This window comes from Heterodontus francisci, chromosome 14, assembly GCF_036365525.1.
Source record: "Heterodontus francisci isolate sHetFra1 chromosome 14, sHetFra1.hap1, whole genome shotgun sequence".
Classification (NCBI taxonomy): Eukaryota; Metazoa; Chordata; class Chondrichthyes; order Heterodontiformes; family Heterodontidae; genus Heterodontus; species Heterodontus francisci.
In genome coordinates this window covers 40,818,139-40,835,755 of record NC_090384.1, presented here as the reverse complement: position 1 = coordinate 40,835,755, position 17,617 = coordinate 40,818,139, and the positions used below count along the sequence as shown (strand labels likewise).

The 17,617-nt window shown below is 42.1% G+C and overlaps 1 protein-coding gene across 2 annotated transcripts in view; it reads left to right on the top strand.

Moving 5' to 3' along the window:
• LOC137377283 (kielin/chordin-like protein) overlaps window positions 1–17,617 on the top strand; it is a 455,612-nt gene that overhangs the window by 265,903 nt on the left and 172,092 nt on the right. For both annotated transcript variants that reach the window (XM_068046829.1, XM_068046830.1), the window contains exons 9-11: window positions 3,633–3,761; window positions 11,296–11,421; window positions 16,803–16,928. In XM_068046829.1, the coding sequence (XP_067902930.1) occupies window positions 3,633–3,761; window positions 11,296–11,421; window positions 16,803–16,928 (381 nt within the window). The remainder of the gene's footprint in view (window positions 1–3,632; window positions 3,762–11,295; window positions 11,422–16,802; window positions 16,929–17,617) is intronic.

Sequence of the window (17,617 nt, the reverse complement as noted above, 5' to 3'; positions counted from 1 at the left end):
GTGTAAACTAGGTGACGTCCTCACTGCATTACCCTAGATCTAATAATCTTGCCGAGCGAATGGTCCGCACAGTCAAAGCATTTATCCTAAAGTGTAGGACAACAAAACAAGATTTCATGTTGCCATGCTCCACCTCCTAGATGCAGGAGACACTGCTCAAAAGACAGGGTAGAATGAAGATGGTGCATGACCGACACACAGGGGCGGAACTACCTCGGCTACATGTAGGACAAAATGTCAGGGTCATACACATCACAATGAGAATATGGTTACCCGCAGAGATATCCAAAGTATGCAGTGAGCCTAGGTCCTACGAGATTAAAACATCTAATGGAGAAGCGTTGAGGAGGAACCGAAGCCAAATAAGAGAAGTGTGCAATACTCCAATTGTGCACAGTGGACTCGAAAGACCACACTCTGAGGATGAGGATGTGACAGAACAACAGGACATCAACCAACACATTGACAACATGCCTGCAAACCAAAAACAGCCAAGGGTGAAATCCATATCCCAGAAGGTTATACCATAACAAGATCTGGAAGAGTTGTCAAACCACCGAAACGGACTATAAAGCTTCTATACTCGTAAATTTTACAATCTGTATCCTGTATAACTAATTTTGATGTTATCTAATTTTATGTGTTTTTACTTGTAGCGTACAAGACTTATCGTTGGAAAGAAAGGGGATGTTGTATGATCGCCTTAACAGTGATGTCCCTTTAAGATCTCAGTATGCTAATAAGCTGTCAGGATGTGATCCTGTCACTACAAGCCAGAGTCCCTCTGCAACTGTAACACCCAGATGAAGGATCTGTAAATAGTTTGCTGTGTACTGTATATAATAGTTTAGCTGTTAATAAATCTGTTTGAGATCTTCAGCAGAACTGGACTTCATGCATCTCATTTATGTTGCATCAGACAACCTAAAGAACTCATTACAGTCTGCAGCCTCAGATAGTCTCAAAAGGGCAACATCAGACCTACAGTGCTTGAAATATGGCAAGGCAGGGCACAGGGAAATCTATTGTTGGTCCAAGGGAGAATCTTGAAGCACAGCCAGAGAGATTGAATGCTGTTGTGGAGTCTTGCCTTAATGTGAATCATGTGCTGTCAGCCTATACAAAGCCTTTAATGGTTCACATGTGAAAAACCAGTTGGCATCTGATTTATGAGAGTCAGGGTGTAATGTTATCTTGGTACACTCACATTGGTCGGAACAGATCAATACATGAAGTGGAAAAAGGTCCTCATCCTTTTCTCTTTAGAATGAAAACTCCCTTAGATAAGATTAATGTATTGTAAAATAAGTGTATGAAAGGACAAAATTATGATTATTATTGGGGAGCAAATTAAAGTATAAGAATGAGTCAGCTTGGAGAGTTACCTTCAGTCAAGCAAAGGCACACAATCAAAGACAGCCCAGTGCAGCATGAGCATTCTGTGCAGGGCACAAGAGCATACAATTTGTCATTCTGAACTCGAGGCAGTGGTGGTGAAGTTGTCTGGATAAAGAGTTTGCTGCTGTTGCTGCTGCAGTTACACATAACGTTGTGGAATTGTGAGAGTGGGCAACATGTCATTTCTCAGAGTGCAATCAGCCAGGTAGCCAGGTTGATTCAAAGTGGACTTAACCTATGCCAGACTCCATGCAAGCTCAGACTTCAGCAACTCACCACCGGAGTTATGAGGAAACGTTTTGATACAACAATGGAGATCAAAATCAATTGAAGAACAATATGATATTTTGGGATTTCTGACCATGCCCCCATGGTGGGGGCATTGGGGAGGGTCCTTGAACTATTATTCAGGTAAATTTAGCTCTCAAAGGTTTAGATTCGCAGGACAAGAGAGCTGGAAACTGTAGATTCAGATGGGGTGACATTTCATTTAAACTCAGCAAGAGTCATTGCCAAGATCCACTCCTGGATTCCACAGTTGCATGGGAAATAGTCACTTTGACTAAAATCTGGCACTGGAGATGAACTTTTTAAAACAGGAAGGCCATGAGGACTTTTGATGAGTTTAAGGGGTTAGAAATTCTGGAAAATAGAAGCAATTAGATGACACTGGTCCACATGAGTGTGTCATCTTATTCGATGTGTCGCGAATTTGGTGCCTGGTGCTGTCCTCGCCTGGGACCAACCTGTAAAGGGCCACTAGGCCCAGGAGAGGGCCATAAGAACATAAGAACAGGAGCAGGCCATTTAGCCCCTTGAAGCCTGTTGCACCATTCAGTGTGATTATGGCTGATTTGTGACCTAATCCACATACCTGCCCTTGCCCCAAATTCCTACTACCTTTTGGTTAACAAAAATCTCAATCTCAGATTTAAAATTACCAATTGATCTAACATCAATTGCCATTTGCGGAAGAGGGTTCCAAACTTCTACCAACCTTTGTGTGTAGAAGTGTTTTCTAATTTCACTCCTGAAAGATCTGTCTCCAGTTTTTTGACTATGGCCCCTAGTCCTAGACTTCCCAACCAGTGGAAATAGTTGCTCTTTACCTGCCTTATCATTTCTCCTCAATATTTTGGCAAGGTAAGTTACATGTCGCCAATTTTAACTGATGAAGACGAGGGGGAATGTGTGGAGCAAGCATCAGCCACCCCTCGACTTGCCGACATGAGGCCCAGGACATTTTAACTCCCAGGCCTCATTTAAAACTGGACTTACACCCGAACCTGGAGGCAATGGCATCAAGCTAGCTGACAGGAGTTGGGTGAATGTGGCAGGAGGTCCTGGCAGTCAGGTTAGTGGCTGGGAAAGGCAATCGCGGTTGGGGGAGGGATGCCCAGGGCCCTCAATTTCTTTGTAGAGCCTGGAGGAGTGCTTATCCTCTTCCTAGCTCAAAGGAAACAGTTTTAAAAATCTTTATGTTATATTATTTAGCAAAGATAAGCTGTGCTGATTGAACTAAGTGCATCGAAACATAACTATTGCTCTGTATGTTTACTTGATGTGACATAAAGCAGCTTACCATTGTGGCAGAATATTGTTGTTTACACAGTACATACAAATGACAACAGCATTGTTAATGGTATGAAGGAGATACAGGACCAGTACCTTTCAGATGAATTAACGTGTAAACATACACACAGGCCACTGCATATTACTGAAGAGAACCCGATTTTACTGATTATATCTCTTGATATTAATCTAGCTGTTACACAGTTGGGGGTCAGTAACTCCTCTGAGTCAGCAACCCAGATCAGTTGGAGTTTGGGGAGCAGTATCCCAGCAGTGAGACAGTGCTTTTAGAAGAGGAATGGAGAAAAAAGGAAGGGGAAGAGGCTACATAGTGAAAGAAATATAGGTCTGAATTTTAACCAAACTCACCGGTTGCGATATTAACATGATCAGTCCAATGTTGGTGTACACCCCAGCCCAATATTACTCAACATCGAGTCAAATGCAGGCAAAACCGCTTTCTACCCAATCCTGTGGGTTTCTCACCCGATGAGCTGGGCTAAAATTGACTCCATAGAGTCTGAAGTACACATTTGATTGATCTGATTTGGTTGATGCCTGCTTGGTTTACCCACATATACTCACAGTGTTCGGTTTATTCTGGTGTTACTGTCTCTTTGTTATTGACCCCATGTGACAACTATGATTTTCTTCCCCTCCAGATGTGAATGAGTGCCGATGGCTCGGAGAGAGCCGGGTGTGTCACCATTCTTGTCACAACACGTTTGGCAGCTACCTCTGCTCCTGCCATGCTGGTTTCCGACTCCTGGCTGACAGAAGCACATGTGAAGGTAAGAAGGAAGAAAGGGAGGACAGCCTCCTCCCGAATTCTGAGGGAGGGTAGAAGAGCCCTTGTAACCAAGGGAGAGGAGAAGAGCCCTTGTATGTGAGGGAGGGGAGATGAGGCCCCAGTCCCTGAGCGAGGGGAGGAGATTCCCTAAATTTTGAGAATTGAGCGAACAGTCCCAAACTCTTGAGAGGACAAGAACTCCCAAATGTTGAGATTTCATCAGTAAGATTTTCTCAGTGCAACTGGGTCTTCTTGTATTCCATCACACTGTCAAAGAATTTCTTCATTTCTTCATTTTTCCAAATGATTTAAGCCAATCAAACAAATGAATTAAAAAAATAGATAATACTGCTCATGCTGGGAATCTGGAATAAAAACAGAGAAAGCTGGAAATACACAGCAATTCAACCAGCATTTGTAAAGAGTGACAGCAGGTTGTACTATTTTGGTGTGCACTCTTCACCTGAACTGAAGATAAGGAGGCATTTTCATAAGGTTGGAACGAGATAGGAGGAGGGAGAGAGCATGAACAAATATGCCAATCTCAGAGAGAAAGTTAACGGATTGAATGACTTCAAACTATTTCACAGAAAACTGTTAAATATGCAAGATCAGATCTGAGGTGATGGAGGAAAATACAAAAGGTACAAATAGTGGAGAGTTAAAGACATGGGAGAGAGACCCACACAATCAGAAAGATGAGATAAAAAGTTGTGGGGGGTGGGGGGGGGTGGGTGTAATGAGAAAGGGGAGAAAAGCAAATTAGACATGGAATAGATTTGACATTAAGATCTAAAATGCTACCAGAACACATTCAGCCCACTGGTGCCAAGAAGGGAAAAACCAGTCTTACAGTCTCAGGCACCTGCCAATGTTGTGTTCTGTTGAAAGTCTCAATCGCAAATGTTAACCCACATTTAATCTCCCCTGTGCAGAGCAGATCCCACTGTGAGCAGCAGAGTATACTGGATTAAAGGAAGTGCATGCTATTTTTGTGTCACATGGGAGAAGTATTTGGGACCCGAGACAGGTTTACATCTCCTGCAATTACACAGGAAGGTACCAGGGTAAGGATAGCTGGAAGTAAGAGTGACAGAAAATGAGACTTGGACAGCTGAATCTGAACATCTTTTCTTCAGATAGCAGTTCACCTTTAAACTATTATCAATGTCTTCATTTTTCTATATGGTAGTAAGTCTGTGTGTTGGCACCTGCTGTTTGTAATCCATCCAGTTGCTTTACATTGGAAACTTCCAGAATAGTTTGAGGTAACTGCATTTTAAATCTACATAGCAACCTGATGCCAATTTCAGCTATGAATTGGGAACTTTATTTCAGATAATTTTTTTTAATCTGAGTAAAATTACTCAGGAGCAAACCAGGTCAAACAAAGCTCTAGTCTTAGCACTAAATGTTAAAATTGTGCTCCGTACCCCTGACTATCCATGAGCAATGGCATGCGGGAAATAGCTAAACTAGCTTTCTATATCTCGTCTGTCACTTCTTGCTTTCTTTCCTCCTTTATCAAGAATATACAAACATACAAATTAGGAGCTGGAGTAGGCCACTCAGCCCTTCGAGCCTGCTCCGCCATTCAATAATATGTTGCTTTTCCCTCTCCTCCTTCACTTCCTCATCTCTTTTGCTCCTCCTTCTCCCCACGTGTTTTCTTGCACTCTGTCCCCTCATATATCACTCTCAAAACAGTAAATGTGTAGACTAGGCAGGCAAGCTGGTGGACCATGGAGAGCTTTGGTCAGGTCAGTGAGCAGAGTGGTTGGTAGCACTCATCAGCAGGCAGTCTAGGGCTCGATTTTAACTCTGTAAGTGAATGGGTTTTGTGTGAGTAAAAATCTCACCCTTGAAGTGGGAAAGGAGATGGAAAACATTTAGTTCAGGTGAGCAAGCGGTACGACAGGGAACGCTCGGACTTAGCAGGCAAGCAGTAAGTCTGAGAAGCACTGAGGGCAGGAAATAGTCAAGGTGGCCAGCTGGACATGCCAGCAGGTGAGCTGGGAAGTTGTATCCAGCTTCTAGTTACTATGCTTGCTGACTGTATTTTGCAACGCCAGGCACAATTGTGGAGCCGATGTGGGGGCGGGAGCGGAGGAGGGCAGGCATGGAATCTCCCAACACTGGCCAGAGTGTCGGTTCCCCGCCACGGTCCTGATTCCCTGTCATTTTCCTGGAGATCGAGTCAGTTGTGGAATAGCTACCTGCCCACAAGCAGTGGTAGCTTGTTGACTTGTTTAAAAGGCCAATTAAGGGCATTGATGTGAAGGTCCCCCGCGCCATCAAGAGCACAGCAGACACCTGGAGGTGACCTCCTGGCTGTAGACCAGGGAGACAGTGCTTCAGGATCATTTGAGGTACCCCCACACACCCCTGCCACAGCTGCCATGCCTACCTGGCTACAGCTGCACACAGGCAGCCCTACAGAGGAGTTTCTCCTCCACAATGGTGATCAAGCAGCTGTGGCCATTTCTTTTCTTCAGTTTTGTAAAAAATGCTAAGAGGGTGCCTCAAGATGGAGGTACCCTCTCTCTCCCTTACTTGCAAGGGCAGACTGCAGCTCCTTCAGTGCTGGACAGCCTCCTATTGGCTCTCGAGCTTTAAGAGCCTGCGCAAGCATGCCCTCTGGCCATTAATAGGCTAATCCTGCAAAAATCATTGTTGCATGACTATTCCCGACATGATGCAGGATTGGGACCCAGATTTGATACTGATGTCGGGGTCCTGACCCCAGAAGGAAAATCCTGCCTACTGTGTTTGGCACAGTATCACAAGTTCAGCTGAAAACTACAGTGAAATAGGCAAACACAGGAAGAGCACTATGACAATGAGTAAAAATGCCAGGGTGTGCTGACCTGAAAAAAACCTGTGTCAGGGCAGGCCAAAAAGAACAGAAGATAGTGTGGAATGGAAAGGATTCTTTGCAACTGGGCAAATCCGCATAAAAGCACAGAAGGGAATATGGAGAGAGAGTCAAGTAAGACCATTGAAGTGAGCAGAGTGAGTTTTGGATGGGTACTTATGAAAAAAAAATGAATAGTTTGATTTCTTAGGGTTGGTTCTATCAAGCGAAATTGAAAATGGCAGGGCTTGTCATGATTGACATTACTAGCAGCTAATCAAGAGAAACTGATGCAGTCACAGAGAAAAAAAAAATCAGCTAAGTTCAATGCAACGACCTAAATTTCACCAATTACTGCAAAATTGAGCTTAAGGCTCAGGAAACAGAAGGAGACTTCATAGTCAAAAACATTCTGAGGAATTTCCACCATGGAAATATCTCTGAGTAAAGATAAACATTTTATCCAAAATTAATTACTTTTAACAAGTTTTTAATATTATAAATGTTACTTTTACCAGTAATTGTTTAGTGGACAAACTAACTTCACAAATTTTTTGAAGTTATTTAATTAGTTAAGCTTTCATTAGTAAATTCCCTTCACTGTCCAAGTTTCATTTGTTGCTGTCACGTGTTCTTGGTTTCATTTGGTCAGTTTTCAGCTGCCTTTGTCTCTTTCTGTATGTACATTCCCTTCTTATTTCTGATTGGATTTTTAAAAAAATAATTATGCAATTATCAAAGTGCAACATCAAAGCCTGGCTCCTAAAGTGTGACAAAGTAAGTTTTATTTGATGCAGAAATAGCAAGATTGTGATAGTACTGATCAATATTTAAGATGAGAATAGAGCAATGCATGTATTGTTTTTAGTATTGCCCACAATGAACACAGTATTCTTAGCGTGGTCTAACCACTGCATTTTAAGGGTTTAGCATTTCCTCTGTACACTTTCAAACTCTGTTTATGATTTGTTCTTCAATTTTAGCAATGTCTTTCAGACAAGCCAATGTTGGTAATGGGTGACAATGTTTCAGCATTGAAAGAAATGTTCTTTTTTTTTAGAAAATTCCAGATTTCTGGCTTTACTTACAGACACATCAGCATAAATCATCTACTCTCTCTCTGTTTAGTCCTGCATGGTCATTGGGGAGCACTTTCATAATGCCCCATTTCTGATATGTTCAGTACCTCACAAAATCTTTTCACCCATTATGAGCCTTAACTGAACTGCTAGACTCAGATAATTACCAAAAGTTTCAGTACAAGCTACTCAGGTGTCTGGACTGCTGCTGAATTTGACTTCCGTTGGCCCTCTTTCCTTAGTTTCTCACCTGAAAGAGCCAACAAGACACACAAGGTTTATGCAATATAAAATCAGTCAGGGCCAAGCTTATGATGATTGACAGATTGGCGGCACAGTGGCGCAGTGGTTAGCGCCGCAGCCCCACAGCTCCAGCGACCCGGGTTCAGTTCTGGGTACTGCCTGTGCAGAGTTTGCAAGTTCTCCCTGTGACTGCGTGGGTTTTCGCCGGTTTCCTCCCACCTCCAAAGACTTGCAGGTTGGTAGGTAAATTGGCCAATGTAAATTGCCCCTAGTGTAGGTAGGTGGTAGGAGAATGGTGGAGATGTGGTAGAGAATATGGGATTAATGTAGGATTAGTATAAATGGATGGTTGTTGGTCGGCACAGACTCGGTGGGCCAAAGGGCCTGTTTCAGTGCTGTATCTCTAAATAAAATAAAATAAATAAAATAACAGCAGCAAAAATAAACAGCAGCAAATGATCCATATTTGCAACAGTGGACATGGCTAGCAATCTAGATTCATACTGTAAAACTGCTAGAAATCTAGATTCATACTGATAGAGGCTAAATGAAGAGTAGAATACTACCAAAACCTATACTCAGATGGAGGTACCTGTAGATATCTAGATTGTGATTAAGATGGTGTTCGAAATCTAGGATAGGACTAACATGCCGTTAAAAACCTCTATTCAGGTAAAGACAGTAGTTGCATTCCAGAGACAGGAGCGAATTTTACCAGGCAGCCGACATCGGGGATCCTGGCAAAGGGGCCTGGAAAATACCTCCGGGAGAAGCCCGTCGCCGGCCTCGACGCCGGGATGTCCCCGCCCCATATTACCGATAGCAGAGAGGCCTCATGGCAATCCCACCCCCCGCCCCTCAGCGACAGGAGCAGGATTTAATTATTTAAATTAGTGAATTAATTACCTACCTGCTCCCACGGCTGTCCTGCTGCCATATTCCAGCTGGTTGCCGGGAGTCCCGGGCCTTCAGCTCTCCGTTCGGAGTTCCGAGGCGACACACTGTTTGGGAGGGGGGAGTAGGTACGTTTTCAGGGTGGGGGAGGGGGGGGAGCAGGGAAATCAGTTGCGATTGGTGGAGATGATGGTGGGAAGGGGTTGAAGGTGAAAGGTAATAAACTTTGCGGGAGGAAGGTTGGGATCGTGAGATAAATTTTTTTGAGGGAGAGAGGGCAATTAATAAATTGTTTATCCATGGGTGGGGCGGTGGGAGAAGGGCTTGAATCTTTCAGTGAAGTTCTTACTTTAATTTAAAAATGTATACAACTTTAAAGATTTAAATGAAGCTGAAGGACTTGAAGCCCTTTAAAAATGGCACCAGAAGCCGTTGCCGGGGACAGAGCGCCTGCCACCTCCACGTTATCGGGGTGGGGGACGGGGGAGGGGTCGGTCCGCCCCGCCCCGTACATTTAAATGAGCCACTGCTCTAAATATCTCAGCGGCTTCGTGGAGTAAACCTCGCGCGTGTGCCCCGCAAAGCTGGAAAAATTCAGCCCACAGTAACATGCCTTTAGATGCATTAAGGAAATCTACTTTTACACTAGGTTCGTTTCGGAGATGGAAGTTCAAATCAAGATCCTTCTGGAAATCTAAATGCAGAGTAAAATACCTCTAGAAAATTTGATCCAAACTGTCAAAGTAACAATTCAAACTAAGATACTATCAGAAATTGAGATTCACATTAGGATAGTACTGGATACCTGGATTCACAATAAGATGCTTCTTGAGATCAAGATGGAAACCAAAGCTATTACAAATCTAGATTAGGACAAAAACAGTAGGAGTAATCGCTGATTATATAATAAATCTTATTGAAACATATAAGATCCTGAGGGCACTTGAAGGGTGGATGTTGAAAGGATGTTTCACCTTGTGCGAGAGACTAAAACTAGGGGGCACAGTTTAAAAATAAGAGGTCTCCCATTTAAGACAGGATTGAGGAGAATTTTTTTCTCTCAGAGGGTCGTGAATCTGTGGAACTCTCTTCCCCAGAGAGCAGTTGAGGTAGGGTCATTGAATGTTTTTAAGGCAGTGGTAGACAGATTCGTGACAAACAAGGGAGTCAAGGGGTATCAGCGGTAGGCAGGAAAGTGGAGATGAGCCCACAAACAGATCATCCATGATCTTATAGAATCACGGAGCAGGCTCTAGGGGCTGAATGGCCTACTCCTGCTCCTAGTTCATATGTAGGTATATATGTGTCTGTGTGGAAGGTTTTAAGAAGGTCAAAGGGCAGTGCCAAGGTAAAAACAGAAAGTGCTGGAAATACTCAGCAGGTTTGGCAGCATCTGTGGAGAGAGAAACAGAGTTAACATTTCAGGTCAATGACTTTTTATCAGAACTGGCAGTGCCAACGTACTTGATGCTATTTTCTGTCTCAAACATTTGTTGAGTGCAGTACTTACATGATGCAGTGTTCTGGCAACATCTTTCCATTTTAACTCTTGATCTACTTGTTACCTCTGAGTCAGGAGATTATGGCTTCAAGCCCCACTCCAGAGACTTGAGTTCATAAGCTCGGCTATCACTTCAGAGCAATACTGTTGGTAGCGCCATCTTTCAGATGAGATGTTAAACCGAGGTCCCTTCTGCCTTCTCAAGTGAATGGACAAGGTTCCACAGCACGATTTGAACAGCAGGAGCGTTTTCCTCTGTCTCCTGGACAATACTTATTCCTCAATCAACATCACTAAAAAACAGATGATCGAGGCATTTATTACATAGCTGTTTGTGGGAGCTTGCTGTGTGCAAATTAATTTCTGGGTTCCCTACATTGCAACAGTGACTACGCTTCAAAAGTACTTCATTGGCTGTAAAGTGCTTTGGGACAGCCCAAGGTCATGAAAGATGCAAGACTTTCTTTTTCACATCTCTGCTGCCTGAGCAAGAATCAAAATTGGGAAATCCCTGTTGTATGGCTCATCTACACAGTGCCTAAACACGAGTCGGCAGGGAAGCCCAGAATAGTTGTTTAACTGAGATTATAAAAGAAATAACCCATCAAAATTTAAATGTAAGAACCTGTTTAATTTCTGTGCTTTATTGGAGGCTGCATGAACTTCACAGGAGTCGAGAAACTTTCATAAAGTTGACCTTATTTTTAATGACTCTAATAATGTTAAATTTAATTCCATGCTGTTGTTTGTTGATACAGCCACCCCATTTAAACGTTCCTGAATATGTAATATAATCCCCCTCCCCATTTCCCCCTGCACCCCCTCCCCTCCCCGACACACACAAATACACACAATTGGGGTTGAAGGGGATGACTACAGGTTTTATTTTGTGATATCCTCTTTAATTAACAAAAACTTTAAAAGCAATGCTTGATATGAGGTTGCTTTTTTGTGTCCTTTCCAGATTGGGATGAATGCTCAGATCGCAGTCAGAGGACCTGCCATCAAACATGTGTTAACACAGCAGGGAGCTTCTTTTGTTCCTGTGACAATGGATATTCACTGGCTGCTGACAGTCTTTCCTGTGTAGGTATGTTACAAGATGGGACTTATTAGTGAAGAGAGTCATCACAGTCCAATTCCTGGTGAGGCGCACAGCTCAATAAAAATAAATCTATATTCATAATATTGTGTCTAGCACTCACTTCCTGTCTGTCACACATTTGCCATCACACTGTCTTAGTTGTGCCAAAATTAAAGAGCAACAATTCAAAATTGAAAATATAGGAACATACAGATTAAAAGCAAGGAAAGCAGTTATAAATCATAAGGACTTATAAAAATAATCAATCCTGATTGACCAGTCAGGATTGCCTACTAACATCCTCTCAAAAAATGAACTTTGAAATCATACAAAATGTTTTTTAAAAAATTTCGCCTGCTGCTTTTCTCAGCAATTGCAATTTTGAATGTCCAAAATTAAAGTTTTAAACAAATTAAAAACATAAAAATAACATGTTACAATAACATAATTAGCCACTGGGTTATCTTTTATATTGCCATTATTAACTTCACTAAAATTATTTCCTTAATGGCCTCAACATTTTCCAAAGATCTTGACTTTTGTGTGATATCTTTGCTCAAATCTGTTACTGTTAGCTGAAGGCAGATTTTGGAATCTGAGTATATGAAGCATGCACAGCTTCCCAGGGCGCATCAGTCACATTTAGCCATCCCAGCTGTCAGTGCTTCTTTTCATCTTCCAGTTACCATATCAGTTGGGTTGTTTTTCAAAATTAAAAATTCTAAATTATTTGATTTAAATGCTGGAGGATTGGTTTCAAAAGCTTTAATCAGGCAATTTATATTGAATAAGTTTTAAAAGAGAGGCTGTATTACTGTTACAGAGAAAGGGTGGAACTTTCAACTTCATAATGGGCGTAGTGTATCCGCCCCCATTGTACTCTGCCCCGTTTTTCTTTCTGTTGACATAAATGGGAAGGCAAATTGGGTAGGTATATAACAGGAGGCTGATTCACGACAACCCAGTATATATCCTGCTGAAGTTGAAAGTTCCATCCAGGCAGGGAAGGATAAAACAAAAGACTTTTTAAGTATGACAGATTGTGTTGATTACAAACCTCAAGTAGATTTTGTTCATTTTTTACTTAAATAGAGCATAAAATCAGGCAGGTTGTAGAATAGGAATCCGACCTGCACCTTCTCCATTCCATGCCAGCTGGGTTAGCTTAAAATTGCAGCTATGAAGTACTTTCCCAAAGCTGAACAAGTCCAGTCCGCAGTTGAACCTTTCCAGACTATCCTTGCATTCTTCATAGTGACTAGTGTCAAATTGATATTGATAGAGTCCAGGGATATACTTATTGCCCAGTCTCTCCTTAATAGGTTGCACAAGAGTCAGAGAGATTTACCCCCTCCCCACAATGAGGTGGATTATGGGGGTGGTGTTTGGATGAATTCTTCATTTCCGAACCTTGTGTGAAACAGTGATTGATACTTTATTGCTTTGTGCTGCGCTATGTCACTCCCAAAAGTGGTTTAAAAAGGGAGGAAAAATATTGTGTTCTGCTTCCTGTGAAGGAGAAGTAGCACCATTCAGCTGAGTCAATAATATTTTACCCAGTCCCTCAGTCTGGGAGAAGTCTATTGATTCCAGTTTAGAATTTGTCTTTGCCAGTGGTGTCTTTACTGCTGTGAATCGCAAGTGAATTGATAAATGAAATTTTTACTGCCAAATCATTTCTACTGAGAACTATTCTCCAGCCTACAATCCTGTTACAGATTGTGGTAATAGCCATTCAGATCCATATTATCAGGATAACATCGAGTAATGTTCTATTCAGTGGATAAATGTCACCCTCTATGATGGGAAGATTCATTAACAGTAAATGCTGTGCAATATGCTCACTCAAATCTCTCAGCAATAATTGTAGCTGAGAAAACTGCCCACTGGTTAGTGTAACAAATGTCATTGCCTGTCTGGCTCATGCTAAGTATTCATGTGGTAAATGCTGATGTTTGGGTTGCCAAGTGCTGAATGTTAGTGTACTATCTGATAATTGTGTGAGAAATGATAACTATAAATGTAGTAAGTGCTAATATTTAACTTAATGTTAATGTAATATTGTAAATATTAGTGTATTAAGTGTTAACTATTAGTGTAGTAAATGTCAATGATTAATATTCTAAGTGTTAATGATTAGTGTATTATCTGTCAATAAATTGTTACATTGTGCCTTATCATGTTGAGAGAACATCTCAAAGTAAGTCACACCTAAAGAGTTTCTGAAGTGTAGTCACTGTGGTTATGTAAGCAAACATGGCAGCCAATTGTCGGTGAATGTTGAGGGTGAAATTATAGCCAGGACACCTGCTGACCCAGCTTTTCTTCAAACTGTGCCATATAACATTTTATGCCAAGATGAAAGGGGAAAGTGAGTCCTTAGTTTAATGTCTCATTGATAGACAACATCTCTGACAATGTAGCACTCACCCACTCCTACAGTGCAGTGCCAGGTTAGATTATGTGCTCCTAGAATGGGGCAAATGATATCATAGTAGATATTAATTGTTACCATGTTACATGCAGATAATTATTTTAGTGTAGTAAGAGCTGAATGTTGAAGAAACTTAAAGAAATCAGTATAAGTAAATAAATAGTCCTGGAGAAATTATTGGGTCTGAGTGACGACAAATCCCCTGGACCAGACGACATGCATTCTCGCAGGTTTTACTGGGCGGCCTCCCCAGGTGCTGATGTGCTGATCTGCTGCTGCTAAAATGCCAGCAGCGGCGGGAAGAGGCCCTTAAGTGGCCACAAGGGCTTCAATTGCCCTAAAGGTGGGTGGACCTCTCACCACGACCCCTGCCACTGGTAAAATACCAGTGGAGGTGGGTAGGTGACAGGCACAGCACTTCCCACCATCCCACCTGATTTTATTCCCCTCCAGTCCGCTCCAGATGGTGGTGGGGGGGAGGGGAATGGGTGGGGTTGCGTGATGTTCCAGCCAGTGTGGCAAAGGGTGAAGTTATTCATTTTGGTAGGACAAATACAAAAACAGAATATATTTTGAATGGTGAGAGACTGGGAAGTGTTTGCATTCAGAGGGCCCTGGGCGTCCTTGAATATGAATCACAGAAAGTTAAAATGCAGGTACAGCAAGCAATTAGGAAGGCAAAAAGACAAATAGCATGTTTGCTTTTGTTGCAAAGAGGTTGGAGTATAAAAGTAAAGAAGTCTTACTCCAATTTACAGGGCATTGGTGAGCCCACATCTGGAGTACTATGTGCAGTTTTGGTCTCCCTACCTAAGGGAGGATAAACATGCCCTAGAGGAAGTAAAACAAAGGTTCACTAGACTGGTTCCTGGGATGAGGGGATTGTCCTATAAAGAGAGATTGAGTCGACTAGGGCTATATTCCCTTGAGTTTGGAAGAATGAGATGATCTAACTGAAAAGTATAAAAAAAGGGTGGATGTAGAACTAGGGCTCAGCATTTAAAAATAAGGGGTTGCCCATTAAAGTCATAGATGAGGAGAATTTTTTTCTCTCAGAGGGTCGTGAGTCTTTGGAACTATCTTCCTCAAAAGGTGGTGGAAGCAGAGCCTTTGAATAGTTTTAAGGCAGAGATAGATAGATTCTTGATAAGCAAGAGGGGTGAAAGGTTATTGGGGGAATATGGAGTTGAGGTTACAATCAGATCAGCCATGATCTTATTGAATGGTGGAGCAGGCTCGAGGGGCCTACTCCTTCTCCTAATTCATATGTTCATATTTATTTATTTTTTTATTTAGAGATGCAGCACTGAAACAGGCCCTTCGGCCCACCGAGTCTGTGCCGACCATCAACCACCCATTTTATACTAATCCTACACTAATCCCATATTCCTACCACATCCCCACCTGTCCCTATATTTCCCTACCACCTACCTATACTAGGGGCAATTTATAATGGCCAATTTACCTACCAACCTGCAAGTCTTTTGGCTGTGGGAGGAAACCGGAGAACCCAGAGAAAACCCACGCAGACACAGGGAGAACTTGCAAACTCCACACAGGCAGTACCCAGAATTGAACCCGGGTCGCTGGAGCTGTGAGGCTGCGGTGCTAACCACTGCGCCACTGTGTGACAGGGTAGATGCTAAGAAAATGTTTCCTGTAGCTGGGGAATCAAGAACACAGGATCACAGTCTCAGAAGAAAGAGTCAGCCATTTAGGACATAGATAAGGAGAAATTTCTTCACTCAAGTGGTTGTGAATCTTTGGAATATTCTACCGTGGCGATTTGTGGGTACTCAGTCATTCAGTATATTCAAGATAGAGGGCAATACATTTTTGGGTAGAAAGGTAATTAAGGACTATGGGGATGGTGCAGGAAGGTGGAGTTGAGGTGGAAGATCAATCATAATCTCTTTGAATGGCGACGCAGGCTCGAAGGCTCAATGGCCTACTCCAGTTCCTAATTCTGATGTTCTTATAATGTTAGTCTTGTAAATATTAAATGGCGGCACAGTGGCGCAGTGGTTAGCACCGCAGCCTCACAGTTCCAGCGACCCGGGTTCAATTCTGGGTACTGCCTGTGTGGAGTTTGCAAGTTCTCCCTGTGTCTGCGTGGGTTTCCTCCGGGTGCTCCGGTTTCGTCCCACATGCCAAAGACTTGCAGGTTGATAGGTAAATTGGCCATTATAAATTGCCCCTAGTATAGGTAGGTGGTAGGGAAATATAGGGACAGGTGGGGATGTGGTCGGAATTAGTGTAGGATTAGTATAAATGGGTGTTTGATGGTCGGCACAGACTCGGTGGGCCGAAGGGCCTGTTTCAGTGCTGTATCTCTAAACTAAACTAAAACTCAACGTTGTGTTAATCATTAGTGTGTTAATAATTAGTATAGTGTAGACCTTGCTGTACACAAATTGGCTGCTGTCTTTCCTACATTAATCAGTGAATACACTTCAAAAATACTTCTTTTACTGTAAAGGGATGTCCTGAGATCATGGAAGGTGCTATGTTAACGGGTGTGAATGATTATTGAAATAAGCGCTGCTAATTTGTCTAGTGGGCGTTGATTAGTGTTAATGTTTGGTGAAGATCTGTATGGATTAATACTGTAAATGCTAATGATTGTTTTGTAAGTGCTAATAATTTTTGTAGTAATTGTTAGTGGTTAGCACAGTAAATGATAATTAGCGTTTACGAAGAATTGATATGTGCAGTAAATGTTAGTAGTTTTTCCACTAAATGCTAATGACTGGTGTATTAAGTGCTGGCGATTAGTGTAGCAAGAGCTGATGGTTAGTGTACTGAGTACTGATCCTTAGGGTAGTGGGCGTTATTAGTTAGAGTGGTAAATGCTGACAATATGTAGTAAATGCTGATTTTTAGTGTAGTAAATATTGATGGTTACATTTCTGAAAGCTGTGACATTTACTGTGCTTCTCTCTTGTGATTTTAGATGTAGATGAGTGTGAAATACATGGACACACACACTGTGAGCACAAGTGCATTAATACTATGGGCAGTTTCAAGTGCGTATGCCCCCTTGGCTATGAGCTACTTTTCGATGGACGGAGGTGTGTAGGTATGTGGCTACTCCTCCTATTTTCTACTTTACAAAGCACAGCATGGTGTCACAATGTTCACTTTCATAAAATGACCAATAAACCATCACAACATTAGCCTTGACATCATTGTACATTGCTTGAATGTGGGTGCATTGAAATTACTCTCAAGGCCAAATTGATGCAGCAATTGTTGTAGCAAAATCCTTTCTCCACACTCTTGGACTTGATAATCTCAAAGCCAGAAAAGCTGCAATTAGGCGCAGCTCCAATCTGGCAAGACAGAGACTGGTGAAACTCCATTTGTAATCACAGGAAGTGATGCTAAGATCTTCAGAGGCACAATTGTAAATAACAACCTTGCAATCCTTCAGTTCCATGCAATCTCGGAAAGAGTTGACCCTGAATCTCTTGGTAATGTGGAAAAAAGACTCAGACAGTGCCCTTACTGATTAGACTCTCCAACTCAGCTTGTTAGAGGTCTTCAGATTTCTGGTATTAGTAAAAAGAATATCAGGAGTTCTTGAAATCTGAAATGAAAGCTGCCAATTGCAGCTGGGCAGTCAGTATCTGAAGGAGTGAATAGTGAATGTTTTGCATATAATTGTGATGAAGAGTTGCCAGAATATTACATTATCATTCTGTTCAGATTCTGGTTGACATGCTGTCCATTTTCAGCATTGTTTTGCTTTTATTAGAGATATTATTA